A 26,038-nucleotide genomic window follows, 5' to 3' on the forward strand; every position below is an offset into this window, starting at 1 on the left:
AAATATACTTAGTAAGAAATTTTTCTTCAACTTTAAAATTTGTTATTAAAAAACACACAGTAAAAATCACTTAATATAATGTGTCCTTAATAATTATTATAGATTGTAAAATATGTATAGAGACATCAGCTCTGCACAAGGTGAGAAAGAGAAAGGTTGTTGTGAACAGAAAACAGAAGAAGTGTCACTGTGTGTTCATTCAGTGAAGTTTATTAAGAATATGATAATAAACACAGCCTGTCTAACAACTCAGTATCAACTCCTGACTGAGAAACTATTTGGAAACGATGACAGATTGTCACACCGCAGCTTGGTGCCAGAAATTATTTTTGTCCTGGAACACAAATAATTATAAACAATACAGCTGCATTGTTTTAAAGTGGGTGCAATTTTCAGACAGAAGTCACTCGAATAATTCTTAAACAAGACAATATATCATACAGTAAATAAAAGAGCACAATTATACTTAGAAATAATACTGAGAGAGGCGCATAAAAGAACATCATTTCCACTATCTATTCGTGTTCATCAGTCTAAATCTAGTTTCTCATCAGCAGGTACCCCCATCAATATCATCATCAATATCTCTAGGTGCAGTTGTGTTTTGTCATCTGACTGTTTAGCTCCAGTTTTAATGGGGCATTAGGATGTAGCTGATTTTGGCTCTCTAGCATCTGACAGTCCAGCAATGTTTAAGGGTTGTTGCTATGGACCGTGTTACTGCTCTGCTGGTCAGGAATATGACTCTTCAATTTATAGTTACCAAGACCTCTGCTCTCTACACTTTGTTGGCTGTGACTCTGGCTGGCTGAAATCTTTTCCTGCCACTGGCCATCAGCCGGACTGCAGACATCTACACAAGGATAATGCTCCTTCTGCCCCATCTGAGTGGTGCTACTGTCTGTTTGTGTACACCCTCCTGTCAGGTCTTTTGGCTTGCTGTCATGCAGCTGGCACTGTCTCATCTGGCCTAATGTGATTTGGAGCTCATTGAGGCGTTGTGATACATAGCGTCTCTTCAGTTCCAGCAGGATTGTTCCATTACGATTCAGCCTTGGCATGCTTGTTGGTGTCGCTCTCTGCAAAAAGATAGATTAAAGAGTATGTCTTGATGATTTGCGGTAAAAAGGTAAAAATAAATTTGTGCACAGTGTCAAGCAATGATGTACGTATGCAAGTGCAGGTATACTCACATTCATGCATACCGATTTAAATGATTAATCACCAATGAACCATATAAATCAACGTAATGTGACATGGTTAAAAAATGCTTTATTAGTATTGAAAGAGTCCGACACAATCTTTGCATGTTGAAATTTGTGGGACATAAAATCTTTACTAAGCGCTTTACAACCTAATTTATTTCACATGCACATTAATTCTCTAGATTACGTAATTATACATGTAATGTGTAATATTTTAGCTAATTACCGCTGAATCATTGCCGGCACTCTCCTCCCTTTCCTTTTGCAACGTGCTCATTTGAGCTCTTTTCTGTAGCTGCATGCTCAGCTGCAAGAAAGACTCATTCATCCGGTCAATTTCTTCCTCTATATAGGACATCTGAAATAGAGGAAATGGCAATGTTGCATGTGCTGCTTAGTGGAGAGGGGCAATTTTCTTAAAAACTAACATACAGCATGATTTAAAACAGAGAGATACCTCGATTGGTGTCCCTTTTGGTGCAAAACCTGCAGAAATTTAACAAGACCTTATGTGACAACATGTAAACAAACTATTGCCAGCATTTAGAGATGCAAATCATCAAATCCTGAGGATGCATCAACAAAGACGTTTTCACGTTACACAAAACATCTTGCAGATGTCTGTACCAATTTACTAATGATTTTGGTTTTCCCCATCTAGTGAATAGGTTTGGTCTGAGCAACTACTGTCATTAATTTCACATTGTGTATAACCTATCTGCATATTCCTAGAAAACAACAGTTGTCTTACCTGTGCTGGAATTCTCATTTGAACTCCGTTTGAGCTTAGAGATGAGCTGATCTAACTTAAAATATTTATATTTCTCAAGTCTAAATTGGAAGAAGGGGAGAAACAGTATTACATGCACTTAAAGAAATATTATAGAAAAGTATATGATTCATCTTTCTCACCCACCTGCTGGCTAATAGGTGCTCAGTGAACTGTGCTTCAGTGGGAACTCTAATATTGAGAAATTCTTCAACTAATGCACCATGCAGCCCCTCTGAAGCATCAACTTTTGACTGTAAAAAAGTAGACAAAGTTATCTGCCCCCGCTTGTGCATTATAGTGATGATGTGTGGGGTTTAAATAGCCCTTACACACCTCTGCTGTGCTCCATTTGAAAGAAAGAGAGAACAGCTGAAGGCTTAGAGAGGAAATAGCCTCATGAAGAGCTTGCACAAAGCTCTGGGGTTTAGATGCTGGATAAACAAAAAACAAACACATTGTTACCACAGAAGATTAGGTTCTTGGCATTCTTTGAAGATATGTATACAGGATAAATTATTATGACTGCAAAAAACACAAGACTGGGTTTTCAGGACTCTACAGTGATCACTGTTCAATTACCTGATGCTATGTAGGCCATGGACTGCAGGATGATAGCAATGAAATGTCCCACATGCTGAATCTTTGCTTCTGAGACGTAAAGGATTTGATTGGTCACATCAAAATAAAAGTCCCCTGAGCAGTGTGGCAGCAGAGCATCAATACAAGAAGATGAAGGTGAAGAGGTAGGGATTGACTTGGCAAGTAGAAGAAGCACAGAGGGGAACAAAGAGCAGTTTGCAAGCAACTGCATCACCTGACAGCCAAACAGGTACACGGCAGAGTGATGAGGTGAGAGGCTGTCTAACGCAGTCAAGATCAGTTGCCCATCGTGGCGGTCCTGGACAGAATGCTCCATAGCTGCTTAAATGGAAAATATGGTTGTTGGGTCTCAAATTTAGCATACAGTGTTGTTAGTTTAGTCTTTCTAAGAGCACTAAAACGCTTTCAGAGTGTAAATACCATCGTGGAGATGCTGGCTGGGCTCAGTTGTGGTGAGGTTCTGTAAAGCCTGCTGAATATCCTGCAGAGTCTTGAATAAAGGGGAAATGGTGACAAGCTTGGACAGATCATGATCGCTTAGACAAGGAGCTGCAGTCTGTATATGAACTAGGGAAAAGAGAAAAACCTTTTTCAGGATGTATACTATAATAGAATGGAATAGAAAATAATTGAATTGAATAGACAGAATTTATTGTCATTGCACAATAGGGGGTGCAACAAAATTGTAGGTACTCTGCCAAAGACATTTAAGATGTTTAATGTTCTCACAAATGCAACAAACCACTATAAAGACTAGTTGTTAACCTGGCTCATGGGGAAGGGCTTCTGCTTTGGTCATTGAGGGAAACTGTGAAAATAATTTGAATAAAATAGTCATTCTCCACAAATATTCAATGATACAAAACAGAACAAATACAATACAGCACCTGTATATAACACATGTTGGTGTCACCGGGTTGTGCATATCCAGCTTGTGGTTCACATTCCCTGGCATCATGAGGACCTGTCGGACAATATGAGGGACCAGGCAAATCCAAGTTTTGCCAGGCATCTCCTGCCAGCCTGAATAAGAGGGCTTCCACCGACCTGAGAACATCTCCCAGTAGTGATATAGATACCTCAGCTGCGGGCATGGATAGGTTTAGTCGCAGGCATGAAATGGTTGAGAGAGAATTGAATAAATATTGTGGCATGGGCTTTAGTCACATAAAGCACAGCAAGTGATTTAAAGAGAAGAGTGTGAGTGTAAATCGTACAACGGAACTGAAGAAAGTACTTGAGCATTTGATGTAATATACAATGTACAAGACTAATTTAATAATTACTTCCTGTTTCAACAGTATGTTAGTCACATTACTGGAAATACTGTTGTTTTCTTTCTTTTTGAGTGTTAGAGAGAGAGTCTAAAGAGAATCTGCTGTACTATCTACAAAGGATCTGTAACTAACATGTTATATCTCATTTGTTCAATCAATCTTAAAAACTAAATTATAAATGTAGTAAGTTGTGGTTTGAAATTGCAGAGCAGATGAGCATATTATAGAATTAAAATGAAATGTCTTCATTTATGATCTTTAGTAGTGCAGAGGAGTTTGATACCTTTGGGCAGAACCAGGCTTCATGATTAATCAAAAGTGCTTTTGATACTTTCATCCAATGCCCAATAAGAAAGTAAATATGCACACACTGTTTCTGTTGCCTTTGTTTTAGGATGAAAAAGTAGAATCATGTACGGTAAGCACATGATTCTACTTTCTTTTTTCACCACTGTTAGTAATTATTTTCTCTGCCCAGTGAGGACTGCTTTGAAAAGATCTGTTATCCCAATCAAGCAAATGTCATTTTTATCAAGTACCTTCGGCATTTTTTTCTACTCCAATGCCGTTATCCCTCATTGCCTTGTGGACTAGCAGCTCTTTAAGAAGACTCAGTTTTTTATAGTCCATGTTCTCAAATACATTCTGAAAGAAAATACACATTTTACTCTTTTTCTTTGTGGTAGAAACAAGTACAGGTTTTGACAATTTTACACAACAGCCAATATTTAATGCTCATATTTCTTTCAGTCAACTCACCTTGAGTTTTTCAGTCTGTTCACAAATGTTTCTGTAGAACTCCTGTGTGTCTTTGCGGTGTCGAGCCAATTGTGAGGCTATGTGGAGGTTTTGATCCTCTAGTTTGTCGTATAGAGTTTTCACATTGAACTCCTCCAAATCACGGTGCCCTGACACAATCCCTAAATGGGAGCAGAAAATGTCAAGTTAGACATAAAAAAAAGTCTCATTATCATGTTGATCATCCTGGAGAGTTAGAAAGAATAAACCAACACAGTGAATGACTGCACCTTCAATGCAAAGGCTTCCTCAGCTGGGCTCCATAATAAGTCTGTCTACTTTTCTAGTCTGGGATGGAGCATGCACTGGATAATAAGAACTGGAATTAAAATTGTGGAGGCTAACTAGTAAAGCTAGAGATAACAGCACAAGCCATTAGATTGGGATATTAGCCATTATTTTCTTTATCATAAATCAAATGGGAAATAGGCTGTTAACTGCTACCTGGTCATGCGTGTTGGTTTTATAATTACTAGGCCAGTGGACATTTAAACACCCTCTCATGCTGCAATAATTAAGCAATGTGCACTAAGTGAGGAACATAAAAACCAACTCTACCTTAGTCATTTCAAATGATCAATTTATTAGATTATCACATTTCAGACAGAAGCAATGTCCAATATATTGAAAACCAGCACACACACAGACACAGACACACACACACACACACACACACACACACACACAAACAAATGCACACACATGGTATATTTTAGCCTTAGCTATATTTTGTGCCATGATAACAGTGAAACTCTATAGATTGTTTTTCAGTTGATCCACCAATTTGCTTCAGACTTAAAAATCACTATAACTAGTGGATGAATTGCCACTGTATTTTCTACAGTTATAATTCTCAAGATATGAATCCTCATGCCGCACATCTAGAAGGTAGCGGGTTCAGTGTGGATTGTGGGGAATAGCTGTTCTCCCCATGCTCGTGTGCATGGGTTTTCTCTGGGTACTCTGGTTTCCTACCACAGTCCAAAGACATGCTTGTTAGGTTAATTGGTGACTCTAAAATTCCCCATAGGTGTGAATACTTGTCTATCTGTGTATGTTTCTCTGTGTTGGCTCTAAGACAGAATGCCAACCTGTCCACGGTGTACCCTGCCTCTTGCCCTATAGGCTCCAGCCCCTTGCGAGGCTAAACAGGATAAACGGTTACAGAAAATGGATGAATTCTCATCTACTGCCACCTTCAGGCCATGTTTTTGATTTAATCTTGCAAACCTATAATTTATGTCAACTGCTAGAAGGCTAAGTGCTCACAACAACACTACAACTTCTGAGATGATCTTGTGACACTGAATGGTCTTTGCTCACAGATAGTTATTACAAAAGGAGTGCAATAAACACTGTTTAGAAGAAAGCTACATTACAGTTTAACAAGTACTTACCTCCTTTTGAAATAGAGGGCTCTTCAGCCTCTGCGCCTTCTCCTACACCCCTGATGCCTAGGATGCCACCCATGCTGGGGGCAGCTATGCTGGAAAGCACAAAATGAACCACTCCGTGTGTTATAAAGCCATGATGAAATTAATGAGAGACATCATGCAGCTTTGAACTTTAAAATATCATCAAGAGGTCTATAGTCTACACCAATACAACATCCTAAAACATAAAAACACAAAACTGGCCCTGCTGTCATACCAACAGACCTGTCTTTATTGCAAACACACTCCACTGGACAGAAGGGCTCCCCGAGGCTGCGCCACTTTGGCTTTGTCTTCCACTGCGAGACAAGTTTTGCCTTGCTGGGTTGCAGAACTAGTACTGTGGTGGTCAATACTACAACTGCAACCACAAGGAGGCTGAGAATACCTGCAAAAAGTCGGCATATTGTTGCAACAAAACGTTTATATATTATTTAACAAAGTACTATAATGTTCGAACATGATCAAAAAATAGACACCTGTAATCACTCCCCAGTCAGGTAAAAGGTTGAGTCCGTGCCGCTTGACAATGCCATACTTGACCAGCTTTGCTGGGGTCATGGGCTGGAAGATAGCAGCCCTGGGGTCACACTCTGTCCCCTCCTCACTGACCACCACCACCATACTCCACTCTGGGACAGCACTGTCCACAAACACATACTTCCCTGTTTCGGAAAACACATGGGCAAACCTGAGAGAGGAGAGAAATTTGCTGTCAACAAGAGACGTGGTTGCAAAATGTGATTTCACATAATCTGCACTTGAGGCATTATCTTGTGTATGGACTCAACACTACCTGGTGGAATTAAAGTTCGTCTGCTTCATGAGTATTTGCAGACGTCTGAAGGCACCAAAGTCCCAGCTCGGGTTACTATTAAACAGATGGTCTTTCTGATACACTGGAAAGTGACTCATATGGCGGTCTTGGGGGTATAAATTAGTTAGGAAAAAGATTGCAAAGCAAAGCATAAATCACAATTTCAAATAAAGTAAACCAACAATCATGTTTAATTCAAAAGACTTGAGTACCAGTGTGGTTGATGGTGAGGTGGAAAATAAGCATATCACCACAGGACAGACAGGCGATGGGGTTGGGTATTCGAGGAAGGACAACTAGGTCACCATCAGGATCATCATCACCTTCTGTATCTCTCCTCATTCTATGTCCTGGATTTAGGAATTCTATTGGTTCTGATTAGAGTAGAGGTATATCAGTGTCAAATTAACGTGTTTGGGATTCAGACGATTAAGTAACAATTTCAATTATTGGCCTGTAAAATTAAAATAAAGTTGACTTTGATTTAATAAAAAGAAAATTAATCAATATGACAAGATAGCCTGGTCACCTGACAGAAGCTGGTTAACAAGGTCTCTTCGTGTAGGAATCCAACCAAACACTCCTTCCGAGTCAAACTGAACCAAGTGGACTTTCTTGATTTTTCTTACATGGATATCTGGACCCAACAAATCCTTGACAGTCTGAGGGTAAAAACAAAAACTACAGCATTATGTATGTTTCTAAATCTGGTACCCATGCTGAAACATATGTGTAATAATGCCAGTCCTTTATGCAGTAAAATGTGTCTTCTGTGGCTAATTTTGTTAAAGAGAGTTAAAAAAAAAAAGTTGCATTTCTGACACAAAATGGTTTAAAGGGCACGGTAGATGCATGTCTTACGGTAGAGAAATGGACCATATTCCATTAACAAATAGCTGTATAAATGTTGAGGCTGCTGCATATCCACACACACAGAACATGCACATTCATAGATGATGAAAGAAGTGGAAAATAATGAGCCCAAGTAGTTAGCTTTCTAAACCACCAAATATGTTTTCTTGCATTGAGAAGAGTTCAATATTAATCACTTTCTCTTTGCCGTAATGCAATGATATCATACAATTTGCAGCAGAAACATTTTTCCTAATGTCTGCTGACACTCGTACTGGCCAGGACCATGATAAATGATAAACCAAACTTTCCACTAAGTAAGGCTAAAGTCTACAGTGTGACAGGTGTGCATGATGATACTAATGTTGTATTGGGCTTATTTTTATCTGGAGGCAGCAGCCACCAAAAATCCTCTCATTCATATACAGACTTAGTGTAATTGATCTCTTAGTATAAGGTAAATAAAAATTGCTTGAGCTTGCAATGTGTGGCTGATTATCAGTTTGTAAATGGTCTTGTCGCCTGTCCCTCACCCTGGCCCAGATCATGCCGTTTCTTTCTTTGAAGTGGAGCATGAGGTGTCCATCTGCTGAGAATAGGGTAGAGAGCTGAGGCAGCTTGGACAGGCAGGATATATCACATAGCTCCTCAGCAGACACATATCGCTCACACTGACAACTAGGGCCCCATGATAAGGCAGATAAGACAAAAGACAAAAATACAGACATAATGTTAGTCTGCAGCTACAAACAAAAGTTTACAAATACTCATTGTGGATATAACTGTCATGGCAATATGGGGTTTCGAATTATTTCTTTAAACTTTTTTTTTTTGCTGAGGCACAATGATTGAATAACATACATCTTTAATAAATGAAAACCCCAGGAAGTAAGTGCACAGGGATTCATTTATTTGGGGTTTAATTTGTGCAGCTGACAACCACTTCCTGTTAGTGATTGGGATTGACTTCTCTGTGCCAACATAAAAAAGGGACTGTCTGTTTCATAGCATGTACTAGATTGATACACACAGTACAATGGAAAGGTCCAAAGAGCTTCAATGGATGAAAGATTTACACAAGTTTCTAAAAAACTGCAAGAATACCTGAATTATCTCACTCCACTGAGAGGAAAATTGGCTCAAACAACCCAGTAACCATCATAGCACAGACTTGCTTGCTTCCTGCTAGAAAACCAGTGTCAATGTCTACAGTCAATGTTTACAACATCATGAAATGCCCTTGCTTGACTACATTTCTAATTAATACCTACATAAACACAGCACTAGTAGAATCATGCTCTGAGGCTGTTTACTGTAGCTATCATGGGACCTGGTATATTGCACAAAGGAGATGGATTATCTGAGAATCCTTCCGAATAACTTCAAACTATCAGCTAGATGGTTGAAACTTGGACAAACTTGGATGTTCCATCTCAACAATGACCCCAAACAAACTTCAAAGCCGGTCATGGAATGGATAAAGAAGGTTTTTGGAATAATCTCCAAAAGTCCTGACTTGAACATATCCAAAACATGTGTCGTGGTAAAAATATGTCTGTCTTACAAAACCAACAAATTATAATTGAGCTTTAATTAAAAAAAAAAAAAAAAAATATTAAACTTTTTGCACCAATTTCATAGGAGTTTTATTATTTAAATATGTATGTTGTACAATCATCCTGCCTTAATTCTGCATTAAAAATAAATTTAAATCACAATATCCCATAATCACAATCATGCCCGTGATGAGGGTACATTGACTTTCAATAAAAACTGGGCTTTAAAAAGGTGAATAGAAAAGAGAGATTCACATGCCCATCTCCACATCCAGAGTTCCTCCATGTGGTCCACAAGTGATATTACAGGAATAAAGGGAAGGTGAAACACAGTCTCTAGTTGCTGCCAGACGCACCTGTCCCGCAGCACAACGTCTGTTCACCTGAAAGACACACAGACAGACGTATAAAATCACTTCAAACACACAGACCTTGCTGGTCCTTACATCATTCATGGCTAAACTACTTTAGAGAGTTTTTTTCCACCATCCTATGTATGGCTTTGTGTTTTTTGACCAGAACCACAAGTAAACTTTTCAGAGAAAGAACTGACTCAACTAGTCATTTAAAAGAAATATTTTAAATGGAAGTAAATCTATTTGGGTAACTTTCCCAAGTGTGAATAACAGGAAGCTTGCTAAAAAGATAACTTGGTAGGAAAAAAATGGATTGTAGATGTGTTACTGACCTCAGGCTGGCAGTCTAATCTACTGTCAGAGATAGAGCTTTTGAAATCCAGTTCATTGTAGAAGATAAAACCAGTTCTGCACAAACATGAACCATCAGAGCGTTGGAACGCACGGTTCTTGCCAATGCAGGTACAGGAGGATGAACCTGAGGAAATGTGTGATGCAACATGGCACTATGGTCAATATATTATTGATATTCACAGTATCTGAAGAGCTGAAAGGGTCTTTGAAAAATACAGTGTAGGGTCTGTCTAATATCTATATCTTGTTTAATGTTTCTTTAGATGAAAGCAGTTATCTAGAATCAGCTGACAGGGTCTAACCAGCTGGTGAAGTGGAGGAGCTGCCACAAGGAAAGCAAGCCTTTTGGGCATGCAGGTGGTTGAAGGTGCCAGCTGGACAAGGATGACAGTCACTCATTTTCCCAGCTTGAGTGAGGTTACCGAAGGAACCAGGGGGGCAGGGCACTGGTTGAGTGGATCCCATGGGACAGACATACCCAAGCGGGCAAATCTTAATCTTGTAATGTGCAGTACCTGTTAAATTAAAATAAATTCACATTTCATTTGGAGTAAGGCAATAAAATAATACACTCAAACTGACATCTGGTATGATTTATTGTGTTGGTTACAGTACCAGGGGGGCAAAAGTATCCTGGTGGACATGAAAGGCACTGCGGGATGAGGGAGAGGTAAGTACGATAGGTGCCCCCTTCACACACACTACAGCAGCTATTTTTGGATGCTCTGAGCCCACTGGTGTTGACAGGCATAGAGCCCCCTTCACAGGAATACATGGTAGAGCTGTTGGCTGGGCAGTAGTAGGGAAACACACATCTGTGTAGCATAGTAACAGGGTTGTTTATATTGCGTTAGCCAACACCAAGTAGAATCTGTCCAAATCCATTATACTTTCATCATTTTGACAATAAAGCTTTTAATTTCCATGTCAGTCTCACAAATGTGTTTACATTCAAGGTTGAGGGATATTATCCCTTTCAGGCACTCACAGTTGTTTTGGGGTATTGTAGGAATGGGATCCCGCAGGACAAAAATAACCTTCAGGACAGACTTGAGGATCAGCAGTCTGAGGTCCACAGTAAGAGCCAGCTCTGCACAGTCTCTCTGAGACTGCACCTGGATCATGAGCGAAACGTCATTGCAGCAGTAAATAACAGAAGCTAATATGCCAACAATATCAACTATGTTCATGAACTTACCCACAGGGCATTGATACGAGGGCCTGCAGGGAACCCCCTCCACATTGGGTTTTCCTGTTGCCCGAGGGTCTGGGCAGAAGGTTCCCCCTGCACAGGGTTCACACTGACCTGGTGTACCAGCACCAGGAAGCTGCCTCATGGTGCCTGGGGGGCAGAGGATGGGGGGTCCAGACCCACTGCACCAGTGACCAGGTGGACAGGGACTGTTGGTGTAGTCTGTAAGTGCTGAAAAATAACAGTTGTCTAACAAAATATTCCTCACTTCACGCACTTTAAGATAAAAATACATTTGCTGCTTCATCTTCTGCACAGATTTAGCCCGACCAAAAGTGAAATAAAAACAACCAAAGCCTAAAGCTTATGAAAATAACTCCAATACAACTTAGACTTTAACCACTGATATTTACAGTACACCTTCATTTGTACCATACGAGGAGGAAGAGAGAGAGACACCTTGAACCAAGTATCATCCACTAGATAAGTGACAGTACGGTTTTATTTATAACAATAAGGCATTTGTGAGGGAGATTAAAAAAACTTTATAAGTCTACCACCTTATCATCCCTGTAGCCTGAGGTATGACACATTTTAAATGCACTGCCTTTCATCACATAATACGTCTACTATTCTTATCGCAGGCACACAGTCAGGCACTCGTCTAAGAGTGTGCATACATAGAGAAATTAATGCAATCTACAATGCAATTTGCTTTCAGCTGTGCTTGCAAATGTAAATGAAACCAAAGTGCAAGTCAAATTTAAGTCAAATAGCTGAGAGAGGCATATTTTGCATTTTATATTTCATTAAATGTTATATAGATATTATATGTCTTTATATGAGAATATAATATATAATATTATTATAATATAAGAATAAAATTTAATTGACTTTGAGTTCTTAGCTAAAAGTAAATTGAAATGAAGAATATGATGTAACATCTATCACCTGCCATGTCAGCCTGGCAGGCGTTTATGTTTAAATATAGAAATCACAATTAAAGACAATTATTTATAGGATAAAGCAGAATAGAAATAAAATCTGTTAATGAACAATTATGGAATTTATTATAGCTGTGCAGCATATTTATTGATTTACATGAGTTTTCATGTGTATGATCCCAAAGTGCCAAACCTGTGCTGTTACAGTGAGAACCAGGAGGGCAGGGGAGGCAGTCACCCTTGCTGCCCGCTCCAGGGGAAGCTCGATATGTGTAAAGAGGACATGGCCTGGGTCCTGTCCCTCCATTGAAGTCACTGCCAGGCAGGCCATCACAATAATGACCAGCAGGACACAAATAAAGAATTGGGTTTCCTGCAAGGAAACAAAATGTTAAAAGTTTTAGAGGGTAAAAAGAGGCTGTAGAGATTTTCATCTTGTTTTATGCTACATTTGTTACACTCTTGCTTACCGGTTGAAGCTCTCCCCTTTGCAATTATTATCCTAGAGTTTTAGCAGTTCTAGGATCCTGCTTATATTTACTTTAAGTTAACACGAGACACCCAGTAATTGGAGACTAGTAAAAGCATTTCCAAAAATAAAATGCACTGTGAATGCTTCAGCGCTAAAAAGATTTTCCAAGCAAAGCTGAAAAAAGCGAACTGTTGACCTGATTCAGGTGTGAACCATGGCAACAACTGCTTTCAATCTGCTGAGGCAGTCATATTTGCTGAAAAAAGGTTATAAACTGCTCAGACGTTGCCTCAGACTTTGAAAAATGTGCAAAATGTGAAAAACTATTAGTCCTATTAAATAAATTGTAAAACTGAGTGGCAGAAGGCTTCACTGAAGACGGTGATATACTTTGTTTGAAGATACTCAATGACATGAAGGCAGTTGGCAAATTTAAAACACCCCCCGTTTGTGATTTGAGAATTTCCCGACCTCCATTATAATAGGCTCGAATGGGAGTTTTACACGGCACTCTCTCAGCTGAAAGAACCATAAGTCCTGTGTCACTATGAGTTATATTTGCTGCAATAACACAAAAATACCTACATTTTATGTATAATTGTTTGAGGAAAGATGAAAGTTGAGTGAAGAAAAGAAAAAAAGAAGAAAAAAGTAAAAAAAAAGTTGAAGCTGAGACGTTAGTCACCCACTGTAGCTGGGCCAACATTCTGCAATACAGACTAATGGAGAAGTTGAAAATTCACCAAAACTGACCTCAAACTAATAAATATATAATAGCAGAGTAAAATGCTGATAGTTGAAAGTCTTGTGATTTGCAGAATGTTTCAATGGTCTCTCTAGGCTGAAGTATGACCGACTAGTTAAAGCTGAAACAGGACAAAGCCGAAGAGGAGCTGAAGAGTCTCTATTCATGTGAAAGAGAACAAATTGCTGAAAAAAAGCTGAATATTTTAAAAAGTACAAAAGTTGTTAAAAACCTAAATGGAAAAACACATGTCCTTAATAAGCTTAATAACATTTTACAGTTCAAACTGTGTTTCTATCTGTAAGTAGGCTGAAGTACTTAAGTGCCAAAAAATATACAGAATACAGAAATTATAATAATAATAAAGATTAGGATAACATATTGTGATCACAGTAGAAATAATTAGTAGTAGCAGAATTAATAAAAACTAATAATAATAATAACAAATATAGGGATAATATACTATAACTGCTGAAAGCATTCACAGTTGATTACCTGGTAGAAAAGCAAAAAGTGGCACAAACACGGAAGTCATTTAAAGGTGCAAGTTACAAGATAAGATATGATAAACCTTTGTTTGTCCCACAGCGGGGACATTTTCATGTGACAGCAGCGGCAAAAGTGTGCAAATGTGCAGCAAGAATTTCTGTACAGAATGAAAAACAAAAAGTCAATATAAAAAAATCTACATAAATAAGAAAAATCGAAAATATAAATAAGTACAATTTTACTATCGTACAGTAAAAATAGGTTTACAAATATTATTTTTGAGCTTCAACAGTTTAGTGTAAAAATGTTTTTCTTGTACCATTCATTTGTGGATGGCATTCAGTTTCTCTTTTATTGCTCAGTACTTGTTACTGTCTGTAGCCTATAAGAACAACCTTAATAAGCCTATTAGTCTAGTAAGATTACAGGTAAATGTCATCCTGCGACACGATTTTTTGTGCACCGAGAGGTGAGAAAAAGCCAGGTGATTCTCTGATGTGTCAAACCCTCTTTATAGTGAATATAAGCTGTTATGTGAGATAAGATATATACATTTAAATACCTCAGAACACCCCAAAATAAGCCTTAATTCATTTTAAGAGTTAGAAGAGCTATGTTGTTGCATAGCTATATGAGGTATCATATGTATGTGACAGTGACAGTATTTTTTTGAAATTGTGGTAATGCTGTAGTGCTACTAGAGTTATACTGTACATGTGCTGCCCGTGTCAGAAATTGTTTTACTTCAACTTAGGCTTTCTATGCTTTTTACCTCCAGGTCAGTGGTTACATAGCCTGACCTGGGCACAATCTGGACCACTATAGCCACCTGAGTTGACTCATTATTTCTTTGACTCATTACTGAGTTGACTCATTACTCCTGATACCGATGTGTGTATTTTACAGAATTTGTCTCATATGCTTTTCTATTGTCAAGCACACCTAACAACTAAAAATAACAAGACCATTATTTACTCATACCTGGTTTACACCAATACTGAGGTGGGCAGGGTAAGCAGTCCTGTACACTGGCACCTCCTGAGAAGATTCTGACAGTATTTGCAGGACACAGCTGAGCCTCCTCTGTGCCCTCAGGACAATAGAAACCTAAAATAAACAATGCAGTCAGTATTTTATATACTATCCTATTAACCAATTAACCACCAATATAAGAGTGATTGATTTCAAAGGTAAAAAAAAAAAAAAACAAGAATAGTTTAAGTGTTTATGTACAATATTAATAATGATAATTGCTAAAAATTGGCATATTATACCTGGAGGACATGGCCCAGCACACTGCATCCCCAACTGGCATTGGGTCATATTATACATTGGTCCCTGAGGGGTAAAATCTGCACTCCCCGAAACACAAAGATAACCTGCAGCACACACACCCTGGATCCTACCAGCCCTGTGAAAATTATATATCAGGTTATAACCAAGAATGTTTTCTTCATCAACATTATGTTTAATTTACATTTACCTAGTACAAACCCAGTTCTTTCATATTTAGGAGTAATAAAAATGGCCAAGGAGTATATACTGTAAAGGAAAGTTATAGTGAAATAATACAGTTTATTATCAGTGCAAAAGTTTGCCTCCCCTTTGACCTTATAGGTAATAAACTTTACCATGTAAAATGACGTGTTTAATCTTTTAAAAAAAGGCTTAACTCTTAATATTTGATGAGTGGCACCAGCTGTGTTAAATTCAGCTTACACTTTAAATTTGTAGGTGGGTAGATCTCTAGGGGCAGACTCAGGCAGTTAGCTGAGATCCGGAAAACAGCTTTTAGAAGACCTCAAAATGAAATTGGTAAACTTTTTTAAAGCTAAAGAGGGATATAAAAATATTTCACAGAATTTAGGAATACCAGTACTAACTGTGAAGACCTTTTTTCTTTTTTTGTCCTTTCGGCTTAGCCCGTGAGTTCAGGGTCGCTACAGTGGATCATTGTCCGCATGTTGATTTGGCACAGTTTTTATGCCCGATGCCCTTCCTGATGCAACACTCCCCAAAGGACCTGTACTGCGCTGCTGGGGTTGTGAAGGAACTGTTGGGGGTTCAGTGTCTGGCTTCGACATATAGCCGGGACCGGGGATTGAACCCTGTGGATGACTGCCTTACCAACTGAGCTACAGCCGCCCCACTAACTGTGAAGACCATTGTCCAGAAAGAAACATGTAGACACTACAGCTCTTTCAAGAAATGGAAAACCAAAAGAAATATTTGGAGGAGACGGTAGGAAACAAGAGCTACACAAGGATCAGACAGCAGGGGACCTGACAAAGTCGTTAGAGTATACATCTCTACAACCAAGCAATCAGGTGGTCTTGGAACCATGAAGAATGGTCTAAAATGACACCTGAACAAATACAAACACTGCTCAGAGGTTACCCAAAAAGTCTAGAGGAGGTTATAAAGGCAAAGTGGGACTGCACTGATATAATCTTCATTATTTTATAATAACTTTCTATTCACGTAAATTAAGGTGTTAATTGACTAAAGAGGTCATTTGGCTCAGTGAACCAGACACTGTGACATTGTGCTTTCTTGCATTCTGCTAGTTGTGGGTAAAATCAAAGCAGAGATGAGTGCATGAGGAGTGTACATGTGCCTAATTGTGTATCTTTGTACATGTCATGCGTGGGAGAGACAAGTGCATATTTGAGTGCTTATGCATGCAACCAATGCTATGTGTCCAGTGTACCTGCAGAATTTCCCTGGAGGACAGGGTAAACACTCTCTCTCTTCCTGTAGTCCTCTCTGGTTTGAATCAGTGTATGTCCCATTAGGGCAGGGCTGAGGCACCATTGTGCCTAATAAAAATGTAGTGGAAGAGAGAAAAGCTACATGATGTAATACATAATAATTTTCAGAATGGCAGTAACTTCATAAGTGTAATAATATTAAAGGACTAGCTAATTCTTTTTTAATTAAGGTAATCAATATTCTTGTTGAAAGTTACACGAGAAGATTGATATGATTGATATGAAATATGAAGCTGTAGCCAGCAGCCCTAGCACATACCCCTCCTCTGAAAATGTATATTTTTAGACTTTGTTTTAACACATTAAACAAACAAGATGCAGTGTGCTAATTAATGAGATACAGAGATGCTTGTGCAATAGGTCGGTTTTAATAGTGAAAACAGCCTTTTCATTGTACCTGCAGGGCAGAATGAGTGTGGTGGACAGGGCCATGGCTCTCCAACTATGGCCTCCTCACAGTAGAATCCAGGTCTGCAGGGGATACAGCTATCTGTGCCTGGGTTTGGCTGGTACTCTCCTGTGGGACAGGGCAAGGCCAGGGCAGAGCCTTCTGGACAGTAGTGGCCCTAAAAAGATTGAAAATGACAAAAGTGCACCTGTGATGTGGCATTCAATGCATCAGGGTATTTTGGAATAAACAATGTGGCAAAAGCTTCTCTCTGAGAGAAGAACAATGGGTAGTGGAAGGATAGGAAAGGGATTTCAATGGAAGAATGAGAATACAAAGAGAGAAATAATGAGAGAGTGTATGAATAATCCCTACCTTGGGACAGAGGAAGGCATATGGAGTGGTTGAAGAGAAGTCAAAAGGGCAGTAGAATCCAGCAGCACAGGGGCCACTGGGGTTGGACAGACCTTCATTGGAGCAATAATAACCTGCAGGACAGGAAGTGCAGCTCTCCATGGACACACCTCCTATGACAGGAGTGCAGCAGATGACAGGTCAGACGATCAGAGATCATACCTGGACCTCTTTCAAATACAATTTAGACTAATTTAAGATATGAAATGGATAACAATTTCATCACTGTCATCACAACCTGAGGTGACTACCAGAAAAAAAGAGTGGTAGTTGTACCAATGGTGTTGCGAATGCTGCCATTAGGACATGGAATTGGGGAGAGGCACCCTGCTGGACAGTAATGGCCCACAGGGCAAGGGCCGTTCCTGGGAAAGTTGTCAGAATTCTGTGGAGTCGGGCCCAGGGCACCACCTTGGCAGAAATGCCCCTCCAAACAAGAACCTAGACAATAATATAAATTCAATTGTTTTGTGATTTTTGTTTGTAGTTTACTTGTTAAAAAGGGTGTGTAAATGTCACAAAATTCCTAAAATATATTTGTCACCTTGTGGTGTTGAAGCTCCATAGGAGCTGCAGTAAACTCCAGATGGACAGGGGGTGCATACAGAATATGAGTGGGCACCAGTCTGGTTACTGAAAGTCCCCCTAGGGCAGGGCTCAGGCAGGGCTGTCCCAGCTGAACAAAAATGGCCTAGGAATATAACACTTTTTTTGTTCATCCTTACATTATCATTACATTGGAAATTTCACCAGTCAACTCTCTCACTTTCACTATCCTCACCAGCTGGGCAAATAGAGGGCTCTTGAGTAGCTGAGGAGGAGCACATGGTGCCTCTTGGGCATTTTACACAGTGTGCTGCTCCAGGGGCAGGACTATAAGTGCCAGGCTCACAGGGCACCTCACTTACAGAACCAACAGGACAGCTATGGCCAGCGGGGCAGATATAACCATGGGAACCATCCAACGGGGTGGGACTGGAGCTGCCACCCAGACACACATGCCTGCAGGGATAAACAGGGAAAACAAATTTTATATCGCCAATGTTGCCACAAGCTGACATTAGTCAGTTCAACAATCTGAACTGACGTAATGTAATTTTGTTGAGTTTAGAAAAAACTGCAGTACAAGTTTGAAAATGGGGGTCACTTCAGGCAACACAAAACGTTGTGCCCCAAACACTCTTTTATTAAAGCAGATTTTAATGGGCAACAATCCTTTTGACAATGAATGTGTTTGCACAACCAGATGTGAGACGCGGACACTAAAACTAGTATGTTTTTATTCAGGAGTGTTTAATTTCTTTGATAATAAAGCCTAATTTCATGTAATAATCAGTACGTAATGAAATATCCCAAGATTCTATTGTTACAGTCTCATTTATGACCCGATTGTAAAAATGATTGTCAGATGTCAGGTTCAAAAGAAGGCATGAGCCAGTGTTTGAAATGGTCATCAGGTACGCATGTAGAAAGGCAATGTCTCTCAGGCATCGCTGCCTGGATGAGAGAGAGACATCTTCAGCTCAACCTCTCCAAGGACGAAGTCCTTGTCTTCCCAGCCAGACTTTCGACACAACACAACATCTGAATCCACTTTGGATCTGAAGTGATTGTCCCACTAAGTCAGCCAGTAATCTGGGGGTCATCATCGACGACCAACTGAGCTTTAAGGACCACATCTCTTCAGCCTCTAGAACATGCAGATTTGCCCTCTACAACATCAGAAGGATCAGACCCTACCTCACGGAATGTACAACCCAACTCTTTGTACAGGCGCTGGTCGTATCTCGTCTTGATTATTGCAACGCGTTGCTAATGGGGTTACCGGTATCAAACTGTAGCAGATGATCCAAAACGTGGCATCGCACATCATTTTTAATCAGCCAAAAAGGACTCATGTCACACCACTCTTCAGATCTCTACACTGGCTTCCTGTAGATACTCGCATCAGGTTCAAAGCTCTGTCTGTCGCCTACAGGGTGATCAACTCAACAGCTCCTGCTTACCTCAACTCCCTCATTCAGGTCTACAATGCCTCCCATCTGCTGCATCTGCCAGTGAATGATGTCTGGTGGTCCCAGCTCCACAAAAAACTCTTGAACTTAATGATCCCACGATGGTGGAATAAGCTACCAAACTCTGCACACTCAGCAAACTCTCTCCCAATATTCAAAAAACTGCTGAAAACAGAACTCTTCTGCATCTTCCTATGCACTTAAATATATAAAAAAAAACATTTCTGTTCTATTTTGCACTTGCATCTCATGAAATGTAAACATTTTCTGATAGGACTTTGCTTTGATGTTTTATTCTTGACTTGGATTTTTGCTGCCTTGTACCTCCTGTGTAAGTCGGTTGTGATAAAAGCGTCTGCTAAATGATGCTGGAGTGACTGTGGGAAAGATGACAGACACTCCAACTTGTTAAAAAGACGGCCAAAAGACTCTCCCATTTGATTCCCTCTCTCTCCCATTTGATTTGGGAAACTGAACTTTTCCAAAGAACCCTCATTCTTACTCCAATGAAAGAAAGAGTTTAGTTTAGTTGCATGTTTCTTTTAAATCAAATCAACCGAAAAACATTCTGCCAGAGGTCCGCCAAAGCCAAGGCCGGCTGGCCCTGTATCCAGTCCTGAGGTTGATAATATGTATTACAAGTACAAGTACATTTAACGCATGACCTTGACAAACCATAATCTCTTTAAGTAACAAATATGTTAAAACTCATGGTATAATGTTGACAGTAACAGCCGCTACTAACAATTTAAAAAAAAATTAAACTTATACTCCTTTACCTATAATTATTCTCAAGTGTGGACTGTGTGTATTGCACATATTCAGAGAAAAATTAACCCACCTAAAAAACTGGCACATTGTTATGTCTGACTTACTGTCAGACATAACAATGGGACTAAAATAGAGTTTAAATTAAACTGGATTTTATTACTATTACACCCAGAGTCACATCTCACTGTTTACAACTGTTTAACTTAAATACAAATTAATTCTCTCTCACACACACAAACACATACAAAAGTACTGCAGGTGTTTTAAAGTAGGGTTATCTCAGAGTATCGGTATCGCTCTTATTTACAGCTAAATGTAATCCTCAGTATATTGTTTCAAGTATGGACCTGACTGACAGCACCTGCTCCCTGTCCTGCTGAGGCTCTCCTATGAAAGACGTCTATTGTCCTTAATTATCGGTTTAATTTTTAGTTCAAGAAATAAAATTTCAGTTGTTGACATATAAATTCATGTTTTAAAAAATGCATTAGACATAAGGTAAAGGTAAAAATACTGTGTGCATATGTATATATATACATACACACACACACACACACACACACACACATATATATATATATATATATATATACACACACATGGTCCATTCAGATTATCCTGTGAGTTCATTGTTGCCACAGTGGATCATTGTCCACCTGTTGATTTGGCACAGTTTTTACACCGGATGCCCTTTCTGACGCAACCCTCCCAAATTTCTAACGGGCTTGGACCAGCACTGCGCAGCTGGGGATGGGAATGGGCTGTTAGGGGTTCAGTGTCTTGCCCAGAGACACTTCGACATATAGCCGGGACCAGGGATCGAGCCACTGACCCTGTGTCTTACCAACTGATCTATAGCTGGCCCCTGCACATATACATGTATATACACATAAATGCACACACAGCATTTATACATAAATGTACATTATTGTTTTTAATGAAACTGAAAATATTTAGAAGAAAAACTGAACACAGAGGTGATGAAATTTGAAACTGAAGTGTTTACCCAGCATGACATGGGTGAGCATCTGAGAGTTCTGACATTGCAGGCCTTTCACAAAATAGTCCAGATGGGCAGGGTGGGCATTCCTCAACTCCCCTTAGCCCTTGGGAGATGGAAAGAGAGCCTGCGGGGCAGGGGAGTGGATTTCCAGTCCCAGGGGGGCAGTAGTGGCCAGAAGGGCAAAGATGGCTTCCATCAGAATTTCCCTGATAAAAAGATTTAAAAAACTAAAAACCTGATTACACTAATGATTTTTGATTATACATTTTGCTGAGAATGCATATTACTGTAAGCTTCTGAAGTTACAAAAATTGGGAAAAGAATGAGAACTTACAATTAGATAGAGATGAAATATCTTGTATCTTATCTACCAGTGGAAATTTAACCAAGCCAAAAAAAAAAAAAATAAAGCTGACATTAAATGTGATGGTGAAAGGTGAGGAGGAGGTCATAGATTTCATAGATGAAAAAGGTCAGTCCAAGGGACTATGCTGAGTATGTGATCTACCAATTACATTTTGATCTTTTATGTGTGCATTAAAGGCCTATGGTCCCCATTAAAGTACCAATAAAAATAATTCACTAAGGAGTTATTGACCAACTTCCCTGGACCTGCAGAGTCAACAAAGAACAAGCACACAACCTGATACTCAGTTGAGTTTGGGCTGGGTGATCCAGTAGGACAGTAGTATCCTGCCTCACAGGGCCCTGTGGGCTGGGACAGAGCAGGATGAGAGCAGAACATTCCTGCAGTAAACACCAAAAAGATTAAATAAACATCTTGATTATCAAGATTTTACAAAAACTGCCAAAATTTAGTACAAATAACTTCCTATTATATGCATACCAGAAGGGCAGGGCAGGCAGGCATCAGGACTGGAGACTCCACGCCGGCTCTGCACCGTGCCAGGTGGGCAAGGGAACTCGAATCCTAAAGTCAGTCCTGGAGGACAGTAGTATCCAACAGGACACAGCACAGGCTGGACAGTACCTTCCACTGAACCACATCAAGACAAATTAATGAACATAGATGATATCTCATGGTACCAATTAAATAAACAGCCTTTTTACAACACTGGAATGTCTGTCATCTTTTACTTTGAAAAGACAAAGCATCATAATTTACAATATATATATATATATATATATATATATATATAGAGAGAGAGAGAGAGAGAGAGAGAGAGAGAGACTTTTTGACACTTTAAAAATCAGATTAGCTAAATTGAAGAGACTTCTGATAAATGGCCTTTGTGTTTCAGGTGTAGGTACACTGCTGATTCTGGTCCTGAGGGGTTGCTCCTGCTGTGCTGGGCCATCCTCTTGTGTAGAGGCTGTTTGGTTTCTCCAATGTAGATCTCTGAGCACTCTTCACTGCACTGGACTACATACACTACGTTGCTCCTCTTGTATCTTCTTGTCCACCCTGTTCCCACCTCCCACCTGACTTAGCCTATAAGGCCAAGATGGAACAAAGGCCTACTCTGGAGGATATAACTCCCCAGCCACTTTATTCAGACTGAAGAAGCTGCTTGGATAAAGAGGGAAACATTTCTAACCAAGAAAAATAAGTCTAGTTGACATGATTCAATTTCAGATCATAGAATGGGTGGGAATTTGTTACTCTCATTAAACAGATGTGGGTTTGTAAATACTTGTAAGCTAGCTATTTGTGCCTTTCTAACATTTCTGCAGTCATAGCTGTCTCCTATTAGAATGACTTACTAAAATACACCATGTATTGTGTTTATTATAATGTTATATTTATTTAACCTTTATGTATCAAGAGTAAATAGAATTGAGGTTAAAGAAGAACTTTGTTCATTTCCTAAATAATTGTAATTGTACATAATATCCATACAGCTAAATGAAATTTTCTGTGGTCGACCAGATGTTTTGGAATAAAGAAAAATGTCACCAAGAAAAGTGGCGTGTCTTGCTGATGTGTTTTCAATAGTTTTTGAATAGTACTGAAGGTATAAGGCACTGGAGGTATAAGGCATCCAGAGTCCTGCCTGACAAGCGACCAAAGAAACCAAAAAAGTGGCAGCAACCAAGTGCCAAGCACAGAATCCTGATGTAATCTGTTACCAACCATAAGTACAGCCTGAAAAAACACTGCTCTACATTACTCACCCTACTAACTGGTCTGACTATCCATTGTTAAGTCACATTTGTTTTAGCAGTATGATTCCTAGTATTGAACATTTAGACCAAACAATAAGCAAAGCTAAACAGCACCGCTTCTTATCCTAAGATGTAAAGACATTTTTTTACTACTTTCATTGCAGCAATGATAGCATTTTGCTGTTTCCTGAAAGCAGATTGTTACTTTACATGTAAAAGTGCTTTTAACTGGTGATTCAAAAGGGATTTTTGTTGGAACAAACATATTGGAAAAAATTTCGAAGAGGAAGTGTTACTACCCCCTAACAAGTGTGTTATAGCTTACTTCTATATTCACAGGAATCTTAGTGGTAACTAGGGTGAAAATGAAAATATGTATAAGGGGAAAAGCAGTAACATCTGCAGCAATCTTAAAGAAATAAGCTTTGAAAATATCTGGACCCACATGATTTACCAAAACTGTATACACCGTAGTTTAGGTGAAAAACACTGGTGAAGGAGAATTAATATTTCCAGAGCTTGTCACATAATCTGTGACATCTGACACATTTACAGTTGGAAAGCTAGGGAGCCAATTTTGTGATGCTAGAAATCTGCCTTTGACACTAGAAACTTTTTTTACCAAATGTGTCAAATGATGCAATAAAGTGATTATTTAAAACTTCAGCTATGTAATGTTTTAATAACAATGGCCCCATTTTCACTATTAATAATGTTTGGAGCAGCATGGAAGTGTTTTTTATTACGTTTTTACTCATCTAATTACATTACTAGATGATACTAGATAACAAACTGAATCTGATTTTCATATATGGTGATGAAGAGGTTCCTTTACTGTCTGAAATTCTACCCAACGCTATAATGCATGCTAACAAAATATAATTATTTATTTCTTTTCGAGGTTCGAGGAAATTTGCCAAATCAAATACTCTCTTACTTTAGGATGAACCACATTTCCTACCTTCACAGTAGTATCCAGGCGTACAGACGGTGCAGTTGTCTTGATGAGTGTTTCCTGTTTCAGAGCTAAATGCTCCTGCAGGACAGGGCATGGGGATAGTTGTCCCACTGGGGCAGAAGAAACCAGCTGGGCACACAGCCTGATCTGCTCTGCTGGAGCCCCAGTCACAATAAAACCCTGCCCAGCATTCACCTAGAGCAAAAATGCAAGACAAACAGAGCTTATCACCTTTAACATTCCTAAAATCATCAGACATCGAGTTTACTGAGAAACATAAATATTTATTTTATCATCCAAGGACTGTCTTTGTTCCATCTACCTGCTTGTTGCCCCTGCTGGCAGAAAATCCCAGGTGGACAGAGAGATCCAGTTCGGTTGTCAGTCGGGTTCGGCACTGTGGCACCCGTTAGACAAAGAAACCCGGCAGCACATGATCCCGAAGGTTCGACCAAACCTTCAGACCCACAGAACTGACCAGCTGGACATATCAGGCACTCACCTGCAAATGCAGAGAATGGCTGCAGTCATAACATAGACAACAAGCTACCTGAAAGGGGAAATCAATCAATATGTTTTTAAGACAGCTGCACATTTCTGTGTAGAGTCAGTCTTTTGAACCAAAATATTATAAGAAAGATGCCTTTGCTTTACGTATTTGAGAGTTTGTTTCTATTAATTACCTCATCTGTAGGTTGTTCTGATAAATCAGATTTAAACAATCAATAATCAATCTTCAAGTGTTACACTGCAAAACATGGGCCTTATCATTTACTCTCTCCTTCAGTCTTTTTTTTTTCCAGAAAAAAATGGGCCTATAGTGCACAAAAAATGTTACTAGTTTCCTTTGTTCACAAAGCTTCTGTTCTATTACCTATTGTTATGAGACCCTGGCTGGGATTGAAGGTGCCTTTGGGGCAGGGGACAGGCTGACTGTGTGGACTCTGACTGGGACAGATGTAGCCAGCAGGGCAGGGCAGAGGGACGGATACTCCAGTGGAACTACCCCTGGTGGGGCTAGGACTCAGGGGCTGGCAGTGGTACCCAGGAGGACAGGGATTACACTCTTTCTGGCCTGATAAATCCTGGAACGAGCCTTGGAAAAGACATCCAAACAGTCAGGGTGAGGGAATTTGTGCATTACAAAAAAAGCCAATTTCTGCTGTAAAGTTCATATAATGTGACATCTTATTTACCAAGAGGGCATGGTTTGCAGTCATCTTTGCCTTTTCCACCAGTCTCATGTTGGTAAGAGCCAGCTGGACAGGGTGTGGGTACACTACTGCCTTCTGCACAGTAGTGGCCTTTTGGACAAACACCTCCAGATACACCTGACATTGGAGTAGCATTTTGGGAACCCTCAAGACAGTAGAAACCTGGGGAGAAAACCCTATATACAACTTTTGGAAACTCACACTCTTATTATTAAATAGTATAATATATCATGCCAGCATTGCTGAACTGTTGTAGTGTTCTTACCTGGCAGGCAGGGTCCAGAGACAGCAGAGAGCCCTGTCTCTGAACAGTAGAAGCCAGGAATGCAGCTACGACACTGAGAGTCATCTGCAAGCCCACTCTGCTCACTGTCAAAAGTTGCAACCATTTTAATATGTATAAACCACAGTAGGTAATCACATTATTTCATGCTGGTTAGACTATAAATGCCGAGCATTACATCAGAGATCGCACTGCCTGGGTAACATTATGTTACCTCTCATTTCATCACAGT

At 39.5% G+C, this 26,038-nt stretch overlaps 1 protein-coding gene across 1 annotated transcript; it reads right to left on the reverse strand.

Moving 5' to 3' along the window:
• Positions 1–201: 201 nt before the first annotated feature.
• si:ch211-286b4.4 (uncharacterized) lies at positions 202–25,912 on the reverse strand. The gene is made up of 42 exons (XM_067508170.1): positions 25,789–25,912; positions 25,506–25,685; positions 25,184–25,405; positions 24,632–24,811; positions 24,313–24,504; positions 22,072–22,221; positions 21,868–21,971; positions 21,228–21,430; positions 18,217–18,437; positions 17,980–18,126; positions 17,712–17,876; positions 17,397–17,548; positions 17,031–17,199; positions 16,573–16,681; positions 15,137–15,273; positions 14,844–14,969; positions 12,350–12,529; positions 11,219–11,443; positions 11,009–11,135; positions 10,636–10,835; positions 10,323–10,535; positions 9,999–10,144; positions 9,566–9,693; positions 8,288–8,432; positions 7,432–7,564; positions 7,115–7,276; positions 6,882–7,008; positions 6,565–6,776; positions 6,311–6,473; positions 6,050–6,138; positions 4,614–4,774; positions 4,394–4,499; positions 3,465–3,661; positions 3,343–3,385; positions 2,998–3,144; positions 2,557–2,898; positions 2,311–2,408; positions 2,122–2,228; positions 1,957–2,036; positions 1,663–1,691; positions 1,432–1,563; positions 202–1,079 (listed from the first exon to the last, which is right to left on the reverse strand). The coding sequence occupies exons 1-42, from the start codon at positions 25,910–25,912 to the stop codon at positions 693–695; spliced, it is 6,660 nt and encodes a 2,219-aa protein (XP_067364271.1). The 3' UTR covers positions 202–692.
• Positions 25,913–26,038: the final 126 nt, after the last annotated feature.

Source organism: Channa argus, chromosome 6 (assembly GCF_033026475.1).
Source record: "Channa argus isolate prfri chromosome 6, Channa argus male v1.0, whole genome shotgun sequence".
Classification (NCBI taxonomy): Eukaryota; Metazoa; Chordata; class Actinopteri; order Anabantiformes; family Channidae; genus Channa; species Channa argus.